Raw genomic sequence first — 20416 nt, forward strand, 5'->3', positions numbered from 1 at the left:
AGTAGTTAAAGGCACTGGTTTTAATTTCAGAAAAGAGGACTATAGCCATTTATTTAAAGTGAATACATTAGAATCATGGAATAATTTAAAGTAATAATCACAGAAGCCAAGAATGCATATATATCATTAAGAAAATATATGCATGAGGAGGATGCTGGGATGGATGAATAGAGAGCTGGTCAGTCAAAAGCAGAAAAAAGATGGCACGGGAAAGTTTCTGAGCAATGAAAAGAATTGAAGCCTACAATAGCTTCAGTACTTTTCAATAAGTTTATCTGTAATAGTACAACAGATAAGGTTAGGGAGGCCAAGGCTGAATATGAAAAAGCTCTTGCTAAGAGAGCAAAGAATGAACACAAGGAGTTTTTTTTCACGAATGCAAATACAAAGAAGAAAATGAATCAGATCAGACCTTTGTGCAGTGGGTGTGGAAAAGACTTAGGTAACTTAGCTGATGAATTTAATACATACTCTGCATTGGTCTTCATTGAAGAAAGATCTTTCATGCTAAGGAGAGGCTATGCAAATGAGCCTAACCATATGAAATTAGTAATTTTGAAATTACAGATGACTAATTAATTTGAAAAACTTTTGGCCTAAAGGCAAGTAAGGCTATTAGATTTATGGACATAGCCAGTAATTCTGAGGGTGGAGGCCAGAGAGTATACTGAAAAGCACTGAAGTTAATTATGAGGGCAACTTTGGTTTCGGGAGTGACTCCATTGGAGTGGAGAAGTGCCAACACTTACTCATGAATAAAATGTAGGGAACAATTTCAACATATTTATTTGGTTTTTAGAAAGGCATTTTACTCGGTCCTTCATGAGAAGTCACTGTCTAAGCTTAAACAGGTTGGGATAACTGGTAAGATTCTAAGATGGATTGTTGGGTGGCTGCAGGGCAGAAGGCAGATGATTGTGATTAATGGACATTCTTCTTCTTCATATTGATGTAACGTCAGAAGTGGGGTACCCCAAGAATCAGTCCTTGGACCACTGCTGTTTCTGATTCTCATAAACGACATCTAAGGTATAAATGGCTTGATGTCAAAATTTGCAATGTGCAATGTAAAGATTGGGAGAGTCAGTTATAAGTGGACTCCTTAAGAATGACTTGAACAGGCTTCAAGAATGGTCAGAAAAGTGGCAGCTATGTTTTAATGCAGCAATACTTGGAGTTGAATTAAAAACAGTAGAGGAAGAAAGGGATATGGGAGTTATGATATGAGCAGATAAGAAGCTTTCCGAGCAGTGTAAAATGGTGGCCAGGAAAGCCCACGGTGTCCTATCGATTTATCCAACAACATCCTGTAGAGACAGAGAGGTAATAATCCCACTGTACAAGGCAATTGTAAGATGGCATTTAGAATACTGTATCCAAGTATGGAGAACTCATCTGAAAAACACTGAGCTTCTTGAAAGGGTCCAAAAAAGGACAAGTCACATGGTGAGATTGGCAGAAAGACTTCAATTATGAGCCAGAGCTTGGCAACCATGCACTTTAGAGGGGAACCTGATTGAGGTTTACAAGTCTCTGAGATGGATTAGCAAAATGAATAAAGGTGAAATTTTCAGTGTTATAAAGAATTTCAAAACTAGGTGCCATAAATTCAAATTACAGGGGAATATTTGTAGAAAGTTTTCTTTTAGCCAGCAAGTTGTTGATTACTGAACAAGCTGCCTTTGCAGGTAGTTGTGGACAGTTTAAAGAAATTCAAAGGTCAGCTGGATAGTTACCTATGTGAGGAGGGAAGCACAATGTGTTTTTTTTTTTTTTTTCTTTTTGCTGGGGCAGCAAAAGCCTATCACTTCCTTGCACTATATAGCTAATACTAACAATACCCTTGGATGATGTTTTGAAAGTGGATCTTGTAACAACCATTATTTAGATAAGATCCAAATGTAAGAAAATTTACAAAATTTTAATTTATAAAATATTATACAATTTAATCGACAAAGTATTAAAGAAATTAAACTATTACCAAAACTTTATACCCTAGTAAAGTTAAAATTAAGCTACTGAAGTAAGTGGAAAGACTGTGACTTAGTCTTTTAACAGATTATAACTAATAGTCTTAAAAGTTAAGAATTAAATTCCACAAAATACTGTAGAAATTCATTTCATAAAATTACTGAAATAAAATTTTAAAATTACAGAAATTAAACTTAACAAATATTTTAAACATAAAATACGTCTACTAGATACTTGATCTCCTTCAGTTAATCTGCTGTAGCCAACTTAAAACACAATCTGTTCAAAGCATTCAAAGAATTAATCTTGAAAGCTACCAGGCTTTCCATACCAACAAATAAATATTGTTCAAGATTTAGACCTAAATGGATGTCAGATGAACTAATTAGACATGTGACAGAGAAGAAAAATGCATGGGATACATACAAATTAACACGTGACACAGAATCCTATGATAGATACAAGTTGATCTGTAACCAAGTTACAAAGTAGGTTAGGCAGGCGAAGGCAGATTATCAGAAATCTTTGGCAAAGGATGCAAAGAAAAACAGCAAAGGGTTCTTTACTTATGTAAACTCTAGAACAGGGGTGGGCAACAGTCGGCCCCGCGGGCCACATCCGGCCCGCGGCAATGTTGAATCCGGCCCCCTCGGTAAATGCATAAATATAGAAAATCCATACCTGACTACACTCGCCGTAAACGTTCGGCTTAATTCGGTTCAATCGGGAATCGCGGCTAGTACAACAGTAACCAAGTGATTCTACGCAGCGTCAAAGAGTTATTTCCTAATTATTATTGTAGCATCAATCGAACGAAGTTCCTTTGGGTTTGACTTCTTATTGAAAAAAATAATATTGGTGCAAGATATTTTATGTTTTATGCCTTTTCTAATTATTACAATTTTTAATTTAATATAATTTATAGCCCATAAAATGAGTCAATTAAAAAAAAAAAGGAAAAATTGATGCCGAATGCCGCATTTTCAATGATAATTGGACATTCAGATATTTTTTTTAAAAATACATTAATAATTTGGTAATTCAAGTAATATAACATTTTTTAGGTTCTGATTTTTTTTTATTAAATCGTTCAATCTATTCCGGCCCGCATCATGATGCGAAAATTTCATTCGGCCCGCTGACGGAAAAAGTTGCCCACCCCTGCTCTAGAAGGAAGGGGATGAATCAGATTGGTCCACTTGATATCGATAGTTCAACTGTTGATGATCCTGCTCAGGTAGCTAACAAACTAAATGAATATTTTGCATCGACATTCAAACAAGAGGAGTTAATCAGGGAGGGGAATGCCAGAGGTGTATTCAACTCTGGCAGTAAGCTAGGTAATATTGTAATAACTGAGAGTAAAGTCGAGGAGAAATTGTTCAAGGTAAACACAAGAAAGGCACCTGGGGTGGATGGAATCTATCCAGTTATATTAAAGGAGGCGGCAAAGGAAGTAAGCAAACCCATTAGACATAATTATGATAGCTTCCCTGGACTCAGGGGAAGTACCCATGGACTGGAGATGTGCAAATGTGACCCCAATCCACAAAGGAGGATCAAAGGGAGACACAGGTAATTACAGACCTGTTAGTTTAACTTCTGTTCCAGGGAAATTAATGGAGGCACTGGTTAAAGAAGCACTGCAGGATCATCTAGACAAGACTTCAGTTATAGCTCGGAGACAGCATGGGTTTTTTTAAGGGGAAGCCTTGTCTGATTAAATACTATGATATAGTCACAAAGGAATTGGATGCAAAGAATAACTTTAATATCATATACAGTAAACCCCCGCTATTCGCGGTCGCTGATTTAATATAAAATGAAATCTAAAAAAAAATGTGAATTTTAAAGCGCCGTGAACATTTTCCACCATAAAAAAACATGAGCGTGGCTAAAATTATCTTTCCCGGTCAAAAGATCGCTCAGTGGGTGGGGGGGTGACAAAATCACGAGCGAGGATGTTTCTCGCTAATCCTTGTTCAGTATGTGTTATGCACTTGTCATGGAAGGTTTCGTCGTTTGCTTTTAATTTATATGCTTATAAATTGATATGCTTACAAAAGTGATAAATCTACCATTTTGCAGTGTAAAACAGACTTTTTCAAGTGTGTTAGCAGAAGAAAGTGACTTTATTGTGGACAAGTTCTTTAGAACCCGTACAAAAATATGGCTACAAATAACAACGGAAATGTGAAAATATCAAACAAGGTGATGACATTAGCGAATAAAATTGAGTTATTAGACAAAATTTCTAATGGTGAAAGTGTCTCCTCAGTGGCAAAACATAATAAAATCAATGAGTCAACGGTACGATCAATCAAGAAATCGGAAGAAAAAATCCGCCATGGTGTCTGTGAAAACGCGCTAATTGCTTCAAAAATTTGCTCTGTAACTCATGATGTTAAATTAGAAAAAATGGAAAAAGCTTTAAATCTGTGGATAGAAGACCGAACTCAAAATAAAATTCAGTTAAGTTCACTCATTGTTAAAATGATGAGTGAACTTAACAGGCAAAACTCCTTTATCAACACTTTTGCGAAACTGGTGATAGCACTGGCGGGATAAGTTTTTTAGATAGCAAAGGCGCTGATTTGAAAGATTTGTTTGAAATTTCTAATAAATATTATATTTAGTATTAAATTGTTTCTTATTTTCATTTCGATGCTATATGCTTGCATTTCACTATGTACTGTCTATGTACATAGTCATATTATGAAGGTACATATAATACATACAAAGACAAAATTTTAGACTAGTTTTTCTCATATATTTCATACTTTGGAACGGAACCCCTTTATTACTATAGGAGCCATAACTCAGTATTCGCATTTTCGGTATTCGTGGCATTTCTCAGGAACATAACCCCCGCGAATAGCGGGGGTTTACTGTATTTGGATCTTAGAAAAGCCTTTGATACTGTTGCACATGGAAGACTGCTGCACAAATTGGAGCAGTGTGGCATTGGAGGCAAATTGCTGCTAGGGATAAAGGGACGGTTGAGTGGGAGAAGATATTGGTAATCAATGGCCACTGCTCTTTGTGGACTATTGTTATTAGTGGAGTCCCTCAGGGTTCGGTGTTGGGTCCATTGTTAATTTCTGTATTTATAAATGATATTGATGATGGTATATCAGGCTTAATGTCCAAGTTTGCAGACGATACGAAGGTTGGCAGGGTTGTTAATGACAGTACACTACTGCAACAGGATCTAGAAAAGCTAAGCAGTTGGGCTGAGATGTGGCAAATGAAGTTTAACATTGACAAATGTAAAGTACTACATATGGGAAGCAGTAATCCCAGAGTAACATATCAACTCTGTGGTACCACACTGACAGTGGTAGAGAATGAAAAGGACCTGGGGGTAATTGGGCAGGCAAAATATGAAGTTTTCTGAACAGTGCAGACGGTCTGCAAGAGTAGCTCATGGTGTCTTGTCAATGATATACAGGAATTTTTCTAGCAAGGATAAGGAAGTGATTATCCCCTTGTATAAGGCAATGGTCAGGCCACACCTTGAGTACTGTATACAGGTCTGGGGTCCTCATTTTAAGAAGGTTGTAGAACTGTTGGAACAAGTACAGAGAAGGGCAACAAGATCAGCGAATGGAACAAAGGGTTGCTCTTACGAAGAAAGGCTTAAGTTTTGCAAATTACAGTGTCTGGAGACTAAGCACCTGTGAGGTGATCTGATTGAGGTGTATAAAGTGTTGAATGGTTTGAGCATTCTCAATGTGGACGGGATTCTTCCTCTTGCTCAGAATAATCGCCTGAGAGGGCATAAATTCAAATTGAGGAAAGACGGTTGTAGGATAGATGTGCGGAAGTTTGCCTTTAGCGAACGGGTGGTTGATTGCTGGAACAAATTTCCATCTGTCATTGTATAAGTTGATAGCTTAAATAGATTCAAGGGAGAACTTAAAAAAACTTACACTGTTAATTTACCTTGAATACCTGCAGATCATTTTGAGGAACCTACACATCGATCTGGTCCATACAAAGGTATCTAAATTTTCAAGAAGGTTACATCACAAATAATTTTAACTATCCCTAAGGCATAATATATGCACATTGCATTTAATGCATAAAAGTGCTTAATACAAACACTTATCAGCAGTCTACGCCCTCACTCATACATGCATGCATGCAACACCCACCATAAAACATACCCATTCTACATTATAATAAAATATTTAACCCTTTTGCAAATCATTTCTGGAATGTAAGCATGTGATCCTCAGTAAATTTTCCAAAGAAAATTGGAAGTTTGTATATTAATTATTTTGTGTTTTGACTATATAACTAAATATTAAAGTGGCATTACTGTTAAAAATAAATAATTTCACTTAAGAAAAGAAAAAATATGAAGCTCATCAGTGTTTTTTTTTTTTTTTTTCTGCTATAATATCCTCTATGTTTCTATACTTATTGATTCAGTTTCTTCAACTTGTGTAAGGCCACCCCCATCTTGTAATGATCACATTCGAGGTGAATGCCCTCTTGTGTCAAATTTTGAAACTATCATAAATATAAAAACACCTATAAACACTTATAAAACACAACTGACAGATAGCAAAACATCTCTGAAGAGCTCCAAGAGAATCTATACATATACAGACATAATTCATTTATACCAAGTTGAAAGAACATCACAACATACCTATACTTTCATACTCATTTGATTCTTCACATGAAAACTTGTGCATGCATATGCACAAATGAGTTAATAAATAAATTCTACACAGTCCAAAACATTCTGTTCAATTTTTTGTTACTATTTCTAAAAATATTTTCACACTGATAACGTTAAGGAACAATATATTGTATGTGAAATCCAAAACGAAATGAATGATGGTTGAATGGATGATTTGAGAGGTTTGCAAGTACACTCATAAGCCAAAACATTATGAGCACTTTTGTCTCCACAAGTGGATGCATCCCACAGCATCTAGGAGTGACATTACCAACTTATGGAGCATACATAGTGACAGCATGGGTAGTGCTTGTCAGTTCATCAGTATGATGCCTGTGCAATAAAGAAAGGAAAGGACCAATGGTGTTTGGATGGGGAATGAAGGTATGGTCCAAACAGGAACATCCAACTGCCCAATGTGTTGGGATGGGGAAGACCACCACTAGTTGATATTCGAGGTAAATGGTGGATAGCACATGCTGTCCAAGACAACAGATGGCTCACAATCCCCCGATTAATGGCAAGCTACAACTAGGACGCACAGAGAAACATTTTGGAGTACACCATCCAGTGGATGCTACTGTGTATAGGCCTACAGGATAGGTGACTTGTTCATGTGGCTGGGTTGACAGATGTCATTGACACCCCTGTGTGCAGTGGGCATGGGAGCACCATTCCCAAGGAATGAATGGAAAAGTCACTTGGTCTGATGAATCGCTATTTCAGCTCCATCATGCCAATGGATGGGTGCGTATTCAATGGCAAGCAGGTGAACAGCTGCAACTAGACTGCACAGTTGGACAAAAATAGGCTGGCAGTGGTGGTATCATGGTTTGAGAGATGTTTCAATGGACATCACTGGGTCTCCTCATCCCCATTGAACATACCCTCACCACTAAATCCAACTTTGGCACTGTTTCAGACCAAGTTTTACCCTACATGGTAACTGTGTATCCAGCTGGCACTGGATTCTTTCAACAAGGCAATGCACTGTGTCACAAGGCCTGCACTGTGCAGGAATGGTTCAAAGATCTGTCCAAGCGTTTTGTGTGCTCCACTGGCCACCATATTCCCCTAACATTAATCCCATCGAACATTTGTGGGATACAGTGAAACACAGCATTCCCCAGGCCAGGCCAGGCCAGTGCTTTGCTCTGTTGCCAAACTCTGGGATATCTTGCTGGTCCAGGATACCTGAGGACACCTTCCATGGTCTCATGGAGTTTATGTCAAGCTGGGTGCAAGTGGATATTACGGTGAAAGGCAGTCCAACATGTTATTAGGTATGGTCATAATGTTTTGGCTCATGAATGTATGAGGAAAGCATACTAGATTGATTAAATGAAGAAACAGACTTGCAGAGTGCATGTAATCAATATATTCACTACCCAAGATTTTGGAAGGTAGGCTAGACTGATAGAGAGATTGTAGGTTATTTAAAGAAAAGTAGCAGAATATTTGTAAATCACCAAGTAGGTATCACCAGAGTGTCAGTTATAAAAAATAACTAATCTATGTCAGTTCTTTCTTTACCATGAATTTGTCTGCCTGTAAATCTTCCCACTGACAAAGGCAGGAAAAATCCTATTTGCAATGTATTGGAAATTATAATCTAAAGTTATTTGTGATTTTTGTGCAGATGCTGTCCTATATGTCTCTCTCTCTCTCTCTCTCTCTCTCTCTCTCTCTCTCTCTCTCTCTCTCACACAATATAGCCCGTCCTCCAACCAACAGTCCTTAATACTACATCTGCTCTGCAAGACTTTCTTCAGATATTTGAATTAATATCTGAAGAACTGAGGAATAACAATCCTGAATTTTCTGTGGGATCCTGATGACCAAACCCAATAGCAGATCAAGAAACATTACCATTTTGTAGTTTAATAAGTGGTAGTGCTGGTGTGGAGGGAAGGGGTATACATATGTACAATGTAATTTCCAGAGCTACTGCTTCTTACTCTTGTCAATAAACTCAAAGTATATATTCTTCATGGTGTAAATGTGTATTCTTTACTTATTAGTACTTACCAGTAAGTTATGAGGGCTATTCTGAAAATATGCGAACTGGCAGCAGTCCTTCACTGCTATGGAAACGAGTGAAGAGTCTGCAGTCTACAAATGTTTCCCCCCCACCTTTTCTTAGTTAGTTTGTGCAAGCATATCACGTAGTATTCATTTTTGTGTTCGTTATAATAGTTTATGCAAAGTGTGTTTTAGATGGGGGATGAGAAAGATATTTCATTAATTATTAGACAAAGAATCGTGATTGAATTTTGTATAACATCAGGCAAAAGTGGCCAGAATACATTTCAGATGATTCAAGAAGCATACGAGCCAGACTTTTTGAATAAAATAATCATGTGTAATGAGTCCTGGATTAAACATTTTGATCCAGAGTCCAAACAGCAGTCAAGCATATGGAAACACCATGATTCATCATCTCCAAAAAAACTGATGTTGATTTTGTTTTTTGATGCCTGCGGAATAATACTGCAACACTGGGTTCCTGAGAAATGAAGTTTAAACGGAGAATATTATGCTAACACATTATGAGTTCACCTCAAAGGAGCAATTCGGAAAAAAAGACCGGAACTGCTTAATCAAGAAAGATTTCTTCTTCAAGACAATGCTAGGCTACATGTCACACAACCAGTAATGCATGCTTTAGCCAAAATTGGTGGTCAACCACTAGACTACCCTCTATACATTAGATCTCACACCATGCGATTTCCAGGCTTTCCCAAGCCTCAAAAAAGAGTTGAGGAAAAAAATTTAACACAAATGAAGAAGTTAAATCTGCCACATCCACTATCCTGCAATGCCTTTGAGAAAATGGGCTGCAGCACGTATTTCATAAGTTAGTGAACTGCTGTAAAGGGTGTACAGAATGTGAAGTATGCTATTTTGAAAAGGACTCCCATATCAACCACCCAAGTGACTCAGACTCAGAGCAATGATCTCATTCAGTGTATTTTCGAAACAGCCCTTGTGCAAAAAAAAGGAGAGAAAAAAAAAAAAAATCAAGAAAAAACAGAAACTGACTCAATCATAAGATTTATTTTTCAACAATCTCTACAAACATCTATATGCCTGTCCCACCACATTCTCAAATTTTGGAAACCCACTGTGTAAAAAGGGATGCAGGCTGCTGTCATAACCAGTGTGCAGATGCTGTCCCATTTTCACCTCAGAAATGGAATTTTCACATGAATGACAAGTCACCAATTTTTAACCTGAAACCAAAATGTAATGGGAGATTTCTTTTCACCCTCAAATAAAGAAGTTTAAGGGTCAGCCATAAGCAGGGAAGGTAATATTGACTATTTTCTAGGACCCTCATGACATTCTTCAAAAGGCTACAGATAACAGCAGATGTTGAAAGAAGTTAGAGACTACATTTGAAGAAAATGATCTTTTTGACAATGCAAAGGTTACAAATGATGTATATCATTAGTTAACACAGCAACAAATGTCCTTTTATGCAGGAAACTTACAGAATTTGATAAAGCAATGGGACAAATGTGTAAATTACATTGTTTGTGATTTACTCGTCTTCCTTGTAATATTTAGCATTTTTAAGGAAAAGATTTCTTCAGCCATTAGTAACAAGTTTAAGATGAGTTTAGACATTGCTTTTCATATAATATTTGAAAGTTAAAATAAAATAATAAATGTGTGCTAATATCGTGAATAAACATGGTGCATTTCAATGGTTCTTGGTAGTACTGAATAGCAGAAGGAAAAAATTACTGAGAAATATTCATAACTACTGGCATTTTGAATTTATCTGTTTGTGTGGGTACAAGCTTGTATGACAAGAAATAGTCGGCTCTCTCTAACAGCGAAAGTGTCAGATGTAAATCATTGTAGTTGTAAATTCACAGAATACAATCCGAAAATTTATTTTAAATTTATTCACAATACAGTATCCAACTGTTTGAACAGTACATACTCTGAGCAGCTTTAGAACGTGTTCTTATTCCCTCTTTTGGATTGAATATCTGTTCCCCTTTAACTTGAATCTCTGTCAATCTCTTATCATTTGTCTTTACACCATGTTCCAGTAGTTTACATAATGCCAATATGCTAAAAAAGCAACAACAAAAATTTCACTTTAGTTTCTCTGTACACACACACACACACAGTACATGTTTGTAATATACTTTAAAAAAGTCAAAACATGAATTTGTTTCTGAAATACCAATGTGGTATCCACGTGCCACATGGTTTCATCACATAAAATTAGAGCAAGCGAGCCATACTATTTTAAATTTTTTTTTGGAAAACTTGTCCGCAAGGCATTCAATAGTCTTTGGTGCATCTTTCAAGATTTGTGAAGAAAAGTACTTGCATGTGTATCACTGTTACTATCAGGCGAAACTGGAAATGACCCAATTTTGCAAACTACAGTTGAATCTCAGTAATACAAAGTTCAAGGGACCGAAATTTTCACATTTTGTAATAATGAGGTCCCCCAAAAGAGTCAATTTTACATTTTTTTTTTTTTTTTTTTTTTTTGGCACATACTATTTTTACTGTATACTCTATATATCTAATAATAATAATAATAATATCAAAAATAAATAAATTTAAAATAAAAACAAAAGCCCTCTCTAATAATACAGTAATAGGAATAACACATTTTTTAAAGATTTTATTTTATTTGTAAGATAAACTAAGAGAAAAAGCAATTAACGGAAATGGAAATATTATACAGTATATATTTTGATATACAGGTAGTTCTCGACTTTGAGTTAATTCGTTCCCAGCACACACTTGTAAAGCGGGAATTTATTTCCCATAGACAAGGTTAAAAATAGGGGTTACGTTCTCAACAATGAAATTAGTTAGCTAATTAGTTTATGTTTAAACAATGATTGATTTATCAAAAGAAATGAAAACATAGCCTGTAAAATCAAGCAAATTATAATATAGAGAAATTATTTACAACTTAAAAATGTTAAAGAATGTTTATTCTTCATCATCATTGACTAAATGCACACTCATTGATCACTCATTATTGGCTCAGCACTCGTTGGTTTGTTGCACTCGGAGCCGCCTTCTTCAGAAATGTTTCAAGAGGCGTTGGTTTCCAAGATAATCTCTTTACTTTATAAATTTCATGATTGCATGCATAAGCATTTTTTAACGGCACACACAAATTGCAACTAACACGATTTGTGTGGAGTAACAAGTTTACAAAGTTTGAAAAAAAAAAAAAAAAAAAAGGAATGAAGAGAAGATTCTGAAAATTTATTTGTTTTTTATACAATTGAAGATTTCAGTAATGGGGAAACACATTTCGCCATAACAATGTAAAAAACCATACAATTCCAGCTATCGGTATTTTTTCGCAAATGCAAGAAGATAGAGTTAACTACCCGCTTATAATTGCTTGCTTGCAGTAACAGAAAAGCCCAATAAACCGGAAAGTGCAAATTGTTTTTATTGTTTTATGGCCGTGACCTCTAGAAATGTTCTTTAGTAAAATACTACAAAGGAGTTGAAAATTGATTCTTATAATGGGAACATATGATAATGAAGAAAGTGTAGTGCATTTTAATGATTTGAATTGGTAACTAATACAATTTACAAACCATGCTCACAACCTTTTATATGGCCTTAAGGTCATGCTTGTGACTTTAAAACATTTTAGAGAGATAAATAGCTTAGTTATACAGCGAAAATTTCAACATCCAAGATTTTGAAATGAATTACCAAAAAACACAATGTGTTACTGCAGTGGTTTTCAACCTTTTTTTAATAACGACACTCCTAAGTCATGTATTTTATTTTGCAGCGCCCCTACTCAGTTTTCTGCCTATTAGATCCAATTCTCTCTCTGTATATATAATTTTAAAAAATATATATTTTATATGATAGTTATTACACTAAAATAATTATAAAAATTACATTTCATAGTACAAATTATATATATACAGTATATAATCATTTTATTCTTTATATAGAGGTAATAAGTACAGTAAACATCATTTATAGATCACCACAAAATTAAAAAGATACTGTACACATTTTTATAAGGAAATAAACATATAAATTTAAAAAATAATAACAATAAGTTTAAGTAACTTAAACCCAAATTACGTAGTACCCCTGGAATGTTATTGTGGCACCCCAGTTGAAAACCACTGTGTTACTGGGTTCACATTACAATATTTTAATGATACAATGGTGTCTCTGCAACTGATTAATATCGTAAAGTGGGGTACACTGTATCGTATAGCTACTCATGTGGTTTGGAATGTGGTATTTATGAATGTTTAACATTCATTTTTTGCAATTAATGTTCATATTTTTGATTTTGTTGATACTTGGGAGAGAAAAAAAAAAAACTCGTAAACCCGGGAACTCGTAAAGCGAGAACTGCCTGTTTACAATATTTTGGTACCACAGTAAAAAGAATTAATCTTAATATAAAAGGAGACATAAAAACCATTAACTTTTTGATAAATTAATCTAATTTAAAGAAAGAATCCAATGTTCTTTGCAGTTTTTGTCTTATATGCATTTTTAATTACAGCACAGACATAATTAAATGCAACGGTTGTTTCTTTATCAATGTTACTGCATGCCAACACATTCTCTATTAAGCTCAATGCATTTTGGGCATCTTTGCTTCTTCACTTTCACAGCTGTTGGTAATAAAAAAATCGTTTTGCTTGGTGCTCAGCAACTCTTCTGGTGTTGCGTTGCTGTGATATTGACTTTATCATCCACCTTCATAAACTTTTCATATTCGCCAACAAAATACATATGCTCCTTCAAATTCCCCCATTCCTCAATATCGCTATCATATTCGTCTTCTGGACTATGTTTTTCGATGATATTCTCTCCAAAGCCACTCTTTCTGAAGCAGTTGATTATTACTTTTGATGCAATACTGTCCAAGGCAATAACCAGATTACGGATAGCATCCAAGACATTCCAATTTGGCTGCAAATTGTTTCCTCCTCCTATGTTGCTGATCAAGTACCTTGTCAGGCAGGCTCTATATGCTCTTCAGAGATTATAAATAATGCCTTGATCTAGTGGCTGAATAAAACTGGTGGTAATGGAGGTAAAAACAACAGCCGCATATTTGTCAACTTAAGCGTCTCGGCAGAATGTGCCGACAACAACCTAGAATCATCAAAATGTTCCTTTTTTCTGAAGCCATTCTTCTGATAATCAAGACAAAAATTTTGACTGTAAGCCAGGTGCTTCAATTGGCCTCGTAATGACAGGGAAGTTGGTTAACTTCTTTAAAACATCTTGGCTTGGAAAACTTACCAATCACAGGTAGGCATAGTTTTGTACTGCCATCTGAATTGCAGCACAACAGAACAGCGAGTCTTTTTTACTTAATTTTCCACCATGACAAGACTCTCCTCAAACAGGAAATGTTTTGTTTGGCAGCAAAATTTAAAATATTTTGCTGCAAAACAAAATAAAATATATAGTCTTGTCAAGACTAAAAATATCCTTTGTTTCAAGAATGGATGGTACAGAACACAACCAGTCTGTAGCCTTTTCTTGGTCAACTAATCTAGACTTGCCACAAATGCAAAAAACAGGAAACTAATTTGTGGTTAAAAACATAAGGAACTTGAAACAAAACATTTCGAAATAAAATATTTCAGTCAAATTACATTTGGCCTTCCAAAAACAGAGGGATTTAATTACTTGGTACCAAATGATGGATGGCACTACATTCATTTGCAACAAATGTGTTACAGATGAATGTAAGCATAAACTGTTGACAAAGTAGTTCTTATTGATGAAAAGGGAATTTATTTTTTTTTATACATGTGGTCACTTGCTACCAAACAATTGGCCTTATAGTAGATAACTGACAGGATTTTTTTTTTTTTGTTTTTTTTTTTTTTTTTGTTCATATTAGATGGAAGAAATTCAAATAAAACTTAAAAAATAGGATTTAATTTTTGCACTCCAAATGAAATATAGTTCTTTGCTGCTTCAATTTTACTTTCCCAATAAAATTACAGGTTCAATAACAATGGAAGGATTATACTGTAAATTTTTTTCACACTATTTGATGACATTACAGTAGTTTTCTTACTGCTGATCTGCTAACTAACTAATCTTTGGCCAGAATCTCCTCATGAAAGAAATAGCATCTTCTGCAAGGCAGCTTTGCAGTACTTGATAAAAGCATTTTTAACAGTAAGCTAGCTACCCTCCTATCTGACATATAAGGAATACTCAAAAAAGCTCCCATCAAAGCATTAGAAATATGGATGAAACAATTTCTCAAAAAATTGTTTTCTAAAAATAAAGTATGTCAGATCACCTATAAAAGATTAAATCCAAATTATTAAGAAATAACTCAGATGTACTGTGAGAGATATTTAAAGGAATTATCCTAGAAGCAACCAACATATTTGTTCCAGCATATATATATAAAAGGATGATCATTGTGTGACACTGTTCTTCATGAGAACCATAAACAGAGATGTAACAATACTACAGATCAGAATGGAATAGTGAACTCAGTAGTATTCCTAACTACACAACAGGTTGATTAAAAAGAATAAAAAATTATGAAGTTTACACTCAAGCAGGTTGTTGTTCATTGGAAATTGCCAAAGGCAGTCAAGTATAATGCTGATAACTACTCATGTAATAAACATAAGATACACAAACAAAACTTAGAAAAATAAAAGAAAATATAAAAAAAAAATGTAGGTCTTCAAATAAATACAACTAAAATAATGGAAAATATAAATGCTTCTAGAAAGCTGTACATATATAGGCCACTAAGGAGGAAATTACAAATAAATATATATTTAGGTGGTAACATATAGAAAAATATAACTGATTTATAAATACACAAAAGAAAAGGAACAACATCTGGAATTATTAGCAGATGAGAATAGAAATATAAGGAAAATAATGGGAGTATGCTGGCCAGAAAAATAGCAACGAGAGAAATAAAACAGATAATGGGACAACAATGAGTCAAACTTCATAAAACCATAAAAGATGGACAAGGTTAAGACACGTGGACAACAACATAATCGTGTTGGACAAGATTTCGCAGCTTCAGCGAATGCCAAGTTTTTATTTATATTTAGACTAATATATAAATTAGGCTAAATACAAACTTAGCCTAATTTATATATTAGGCTAAATTTTATTGACTTAATTATTATAATAAATTATTTTCTATAAATTGCTTTATAGTCCTAGTCAAGCTCATTGGTTTATTTTGAATTTAGATAGTGATTTTGAAAGTTAATACTTAGTGTCCGTAACTTGCCGCCATTGTTATTCAGTATAGAAAAGCGTAAAGTTTAACGTAAGGTCGATAACGTAAAGTTTAACGTAAGGTCGATAATGTAAAGTTTAACATAAAACTAGATAGTGAAATATGTAGCACTATATTAGAAATCTGTTAGCTTCCAATACATCACAGTCTAAAAAAATGTGTGAAATGTGCAATGTTTGCAGACCTGTCTAGAACAGGACATGATCTAGCCTAGGAGGATGTCTTTGTGTTTGCTAGGTACAGACTGAAGAAATTAGGTGCCAACTCAGCATTTCGATGGGCATCTATGGAAGTTTCAGGTGTAGGATAGATGCCCTCGAAGGAATTAATATGGCAGGCCCAACAAGCTCTCAGCTACCAACTCAACGCCACAGCTCATTCCTGTGCATCAGTAAACACTGTAGCAATCTCCAAGTCAGAATGCGCTGGTCCCACAGGAGTTAGCTATTGTCAGGGAGACAGTGAATAAATTATGCAAAAAGGATAGGAGGAACAGGACCAGGGTATGTCTGCCACGGGCAAAAGCTGATGATATTGTAGAGCAGATATCATCTTTCAAGGGCACAAAAGGTGATACTGTTGTACACGTTGGCACTAATGACTTTCAGAGTAAGAGATCCGCTGATTTACTTAGCAAGTACAGGTCAATATTGAAATAAGTCGTGAGTTAGGGTTAAATTTGAAAGTGTCTGCAATTCTGCCCAGACATGATAGCAGGGAGTATATGATGAGAGCTTGTCAATCAATTCGGCCCTGCAAAATTCTACCCCATGTGCAAGGCACATGGGGTAGAATTTTGTTCAGTGTGGTCTGTGCTTGCTAACAGGAGAGACTGCTCCTACAGGGATGGGATACACTTAAATAGAAAGGGTGCAAGAATATTTACTGATGCTATTGAGGCAGTGTTAGGTGGGTTGGAAAACTGCTAGCTTGGGGAGATTCACAGACTAAAAGGTTAACAGTAACCACAGGCAGAGGCAAAAGTAATTCTTGCACTGCTTCTATGTAATAAGCAGCAGCCTAGAGAGCAGGTTGCTGGCGATTTCAAGAGCTGCTGAAAGTCATCATGGAACAAGTAAATACATGGGATGTGTTAGGGTAACTAAGAGGTTGCATGTACACCAATGCTAGAAGTATAGTAAATATATTTGATGAATTTGAAGTGCTGATCAAGATATCAAAGGCAGATATTGTTGGGATATCAGAGAGAGGGTGTCACACAGATATAAACCATGCAGAATCAGAATTTGGGGAGTACAATGAGTACAGAAAGTAGAGACAGGGTAGGAAGGGAAGAGGTGTTATGCTGTTAGTTAAGAAACACATAAAATGTAAGGAAGTGCATTGAGTTGATAAGGGTGGACAGTCCAGTGTTAAGTCAGTTTGGCGTGACATAAGTCCTGGGAAAGCAAAAATGACAGTAGGAGTGTGTTATAGGCCTAAAGGTCCTTGAGGTTGTCACAGACATTCTCTCAGATATGCCAGACAAGCTGTACTTGCTACTTGCGAGTCTAAAACGCTGATGGAACTGATATTTGGGTGACATTCAAGTCAAATGGACCCAATTTCAGCAAAGTCTGGATGATCTGTGACAGCCAAATCCTTTGCTTGCACCTTCATAATGGTGGAACTGTTAGTAATCCTGGGTATAATCTCCATGCACAAGCACTGTGGGTGAGCACCCAGGTGTGAACCAAAGTAAGCAGGAGTCGAGGTGTGGCGCTGACACCACATGGAGAAATGCCGCCGCCCCCCTCTGTGTTATCAGGCAATATTAGGTGGTAGATGACTCTCATCAACCGGTGCAATACCACCACTTTGCTTATTGGAGGTTTGAAGTGGTGGAACCCATATTTAGTCTCCAGAGCTAAGTTCCGGTCAACTCTTCCATCATGCAGTATGACTGATGACATCTGAGGTTATGATGAACATCATGGCGAGACCCAATCTTCCTTACATTTCAAGGGTACAGCTCTAAAATGGTGTTCACAGTCCGGCCACTAGTTAGTACACCAGACTGAACCTATTGGTAACTCTTTAGGAGGCTTCTGGATCAGCTAGTGTATAATTTTGCTACCTCTACTCTGCCAGATAGTGAGTGGAGGAAGTCCGAGTAGTGTGCATTCAGGGGAGGGGGGGGGACATTGTCAAGGTAACGTTATGTCAAGGATCTGGGTATATTCTTACCATGTGTACGCCATATACAAAATTTTCATTACTTCATTCAGCATGTCCCACCCACTTTTTCTCACTATTGAATACATCATGGATTGTCAAACTGATAGAGTACGCTTATCTGTGAAAAGATCTAAACCTCCCAAACACTTCCTAGTTCATTTCACAAATATACGTGGTATCAATTCTAATCTCAATGATGTCCATTTGCACTTGCAGTCTGTCAAAACCCATGTACTTTTTCTGACAGAATTTCAGTTATCAGTTGATTCAACTACTGCTCATCTCAGTTGCCCAAATTATTCACTGTATGATTCCTTCCACCTCAAAGGTGGTACTTGTGCATATGTCCATTCCGATATTCCCTGTCAGAGAGTTGGTAATTTGGAATCTCCTCTCTTCGATCTTCTCTAGCTTAAAATCTCTCCACCTCATTGTGTCAAATTCATCTGTTGTCTCTACCGTTCTCCCAACTGCACTAATCATTTGGAGCTCTTTGACTTTATCTCTTTGAAACTTGACTTTCTCCAGTCCAACTTTCCTAACAGTAAGGAAATTTTCCTTGGTGATTTTAATGTCCACAACTCCAGCTGGCTTCTGTTTTCTAGTCACACTGACCCAGCTGGTTGAGATGCTGAGGCTTTTGCAATTACTAATGACCTTACAGATTGTTCATTTACCTACAAGGATAGTAGTAGTAGTGGCATGTGATGCAAGAAAGCAAGTGTATGAGCTTATGCAGCATCAGAAAAAAAAAAAAAAAAAAAAAAACACATACACCATTCCCTCCAAATGCCTGTCCAGTTCCTCCTTAAATTTATTTAACCTATCAACATCCACAACGACAGATGGAAGTTTGTTCCAGCAATTAACCACCTGCTGGCTAAAACCAAATTTCCGCACATCTATTGTACATCTGTCCTTCCTCAATTTCAATTTATGCACCCTTAGGTTCGTTATCTGAAGAAGTGAAAGAATCCCATCAGAATTCAGCATGCTCAATCCATTCAAGGCCTTATACACCTCAATCAGATCACCTCGCAGGTGCCTAGTCTCCAGCTGCTGCAATTTGCAGTTAACCTCTCTTGGTAAGAGGATCCCTTCATTCCTCTCACCAATCTTGTTGCTCTTCTCTGTACATGCTCAAGCAAATCTACATCCTTCCTAAAATGAGTCCTCCAGACCTGTATGCAGTACTCAACGCGTGGCCTGACCATTGCCTTATACAGAGGGACAATCACCTCATTTTCCCTGCTAGCAAAATTCCTATATATCATTGACAAAACCCCATGACCTGCCCTGGCAGCCTGTCTGCATTGCTCATAAAACTTCATATCTGACTGCACAATTACTCCCAGGTCTTTTTCATTTTCTACCACCTTAAGTGTAGTACCACACAGTTGGTACGTTTCTCTGGGGTTACTTCTACCCATATGCAGTACTTTGCATTTGTCAATGTTAAACTTCAGTTGCCACTTCTCAGCCTATCTGCCCAAATTTTCTAGATCCTGTTGCAGTAACACACTGCCATTACTGTTATTAACAAACCTGCCAACCTTTGTATCATCTGCAAACTTTGATACTAAGCCTGATATACCTTTATCAATATCATTGATAAATATAGAAAACAGTAGACCGAACAATACTGGACAATCCTAACCATACAGCCAACACGCTTGATCTTTTTCTCACAAACAACCCTTCTAAGTACACAGTCCAAGTGAGTGCTCCTTTAGGCACCTCAAATCACAACTTGGTGATTGTCTCTTCTCCTCATCTTTTATCTCATGGCTATTCCCAACCACGTGTTGTTTGGCATTACAAGAATGCAAAATGGGATGACCTGCAAGATTTCTCTTCTTTTCTTTGGTTGGATTACTGTTTCAAAATTTCTGATGTCAACGTTTGCTCAGATCGTGTCAGTGAAATTATTCTTGTAGGAATGGAATCCTTTTGTTCCACACTCCACTTTAAAATCTCATCCTTTATCTAAACCTTGGTTTTCCAATAAATGTGCTAAGGCTGTTCAAGAGAAGAATGTTGCATATCATAAATGGCTTGTTTCCAATTATTCAGTTTCATTTTCTGCCTACACCAAAGCTCGCAACAATTGTAAAGCAGTTATTAATCAGTCCAAACTAGATTTTGAACAGGCTAGGAGTAGAAAACTTACTTGCTTCTTGCCTAATTGTAGACAAGCATTCTGGTCTCTTGGCAAAGCTATTGGCTGCAACTTTTGCCCATCTTTGCTCCCACCTCTATCAAAACCAGATGGTTCTGTTGTCACT

At 36.3% G+C, this 20416-nt stretch overlaps 1 protein-coding gene across 1 annotated transcript in view; it reads right to left on the minus strand.

Annotated features, from left to right (window-relative positions):
* The window catches only part of Ipo9 (Importin 9), a 358080-nt gene that overhangs the window by 19695 nt on the left and 317969 nt on the right, over positions 1–20416 (minus strand). Inside the window, exon 22 of the mRNA XM_090372279.1 lies at positions 10617–10750. Coding sequence (XP_090228405.1) covers positions 10617–10750 — 134 coding nt within the window. The remainder of the gene's footprint in view (positions 1–10616; positions 10751–20416) is intronic.

This window comes from Mastigoproctus giganteus, chromosome 4, assembly GCF_048544385.1.
Source record: "Mastigoproctus giganteus isolate SK-2022 chromosome 4, ASM4854438v1, whole genome shotgun sequence".
NCBI lineage: Eukaryota > Metazoa > Arthropoda > Arachnida > Uropygi > Thelyphonidae > Mastigoproctus > Mastigoproctus giganteus.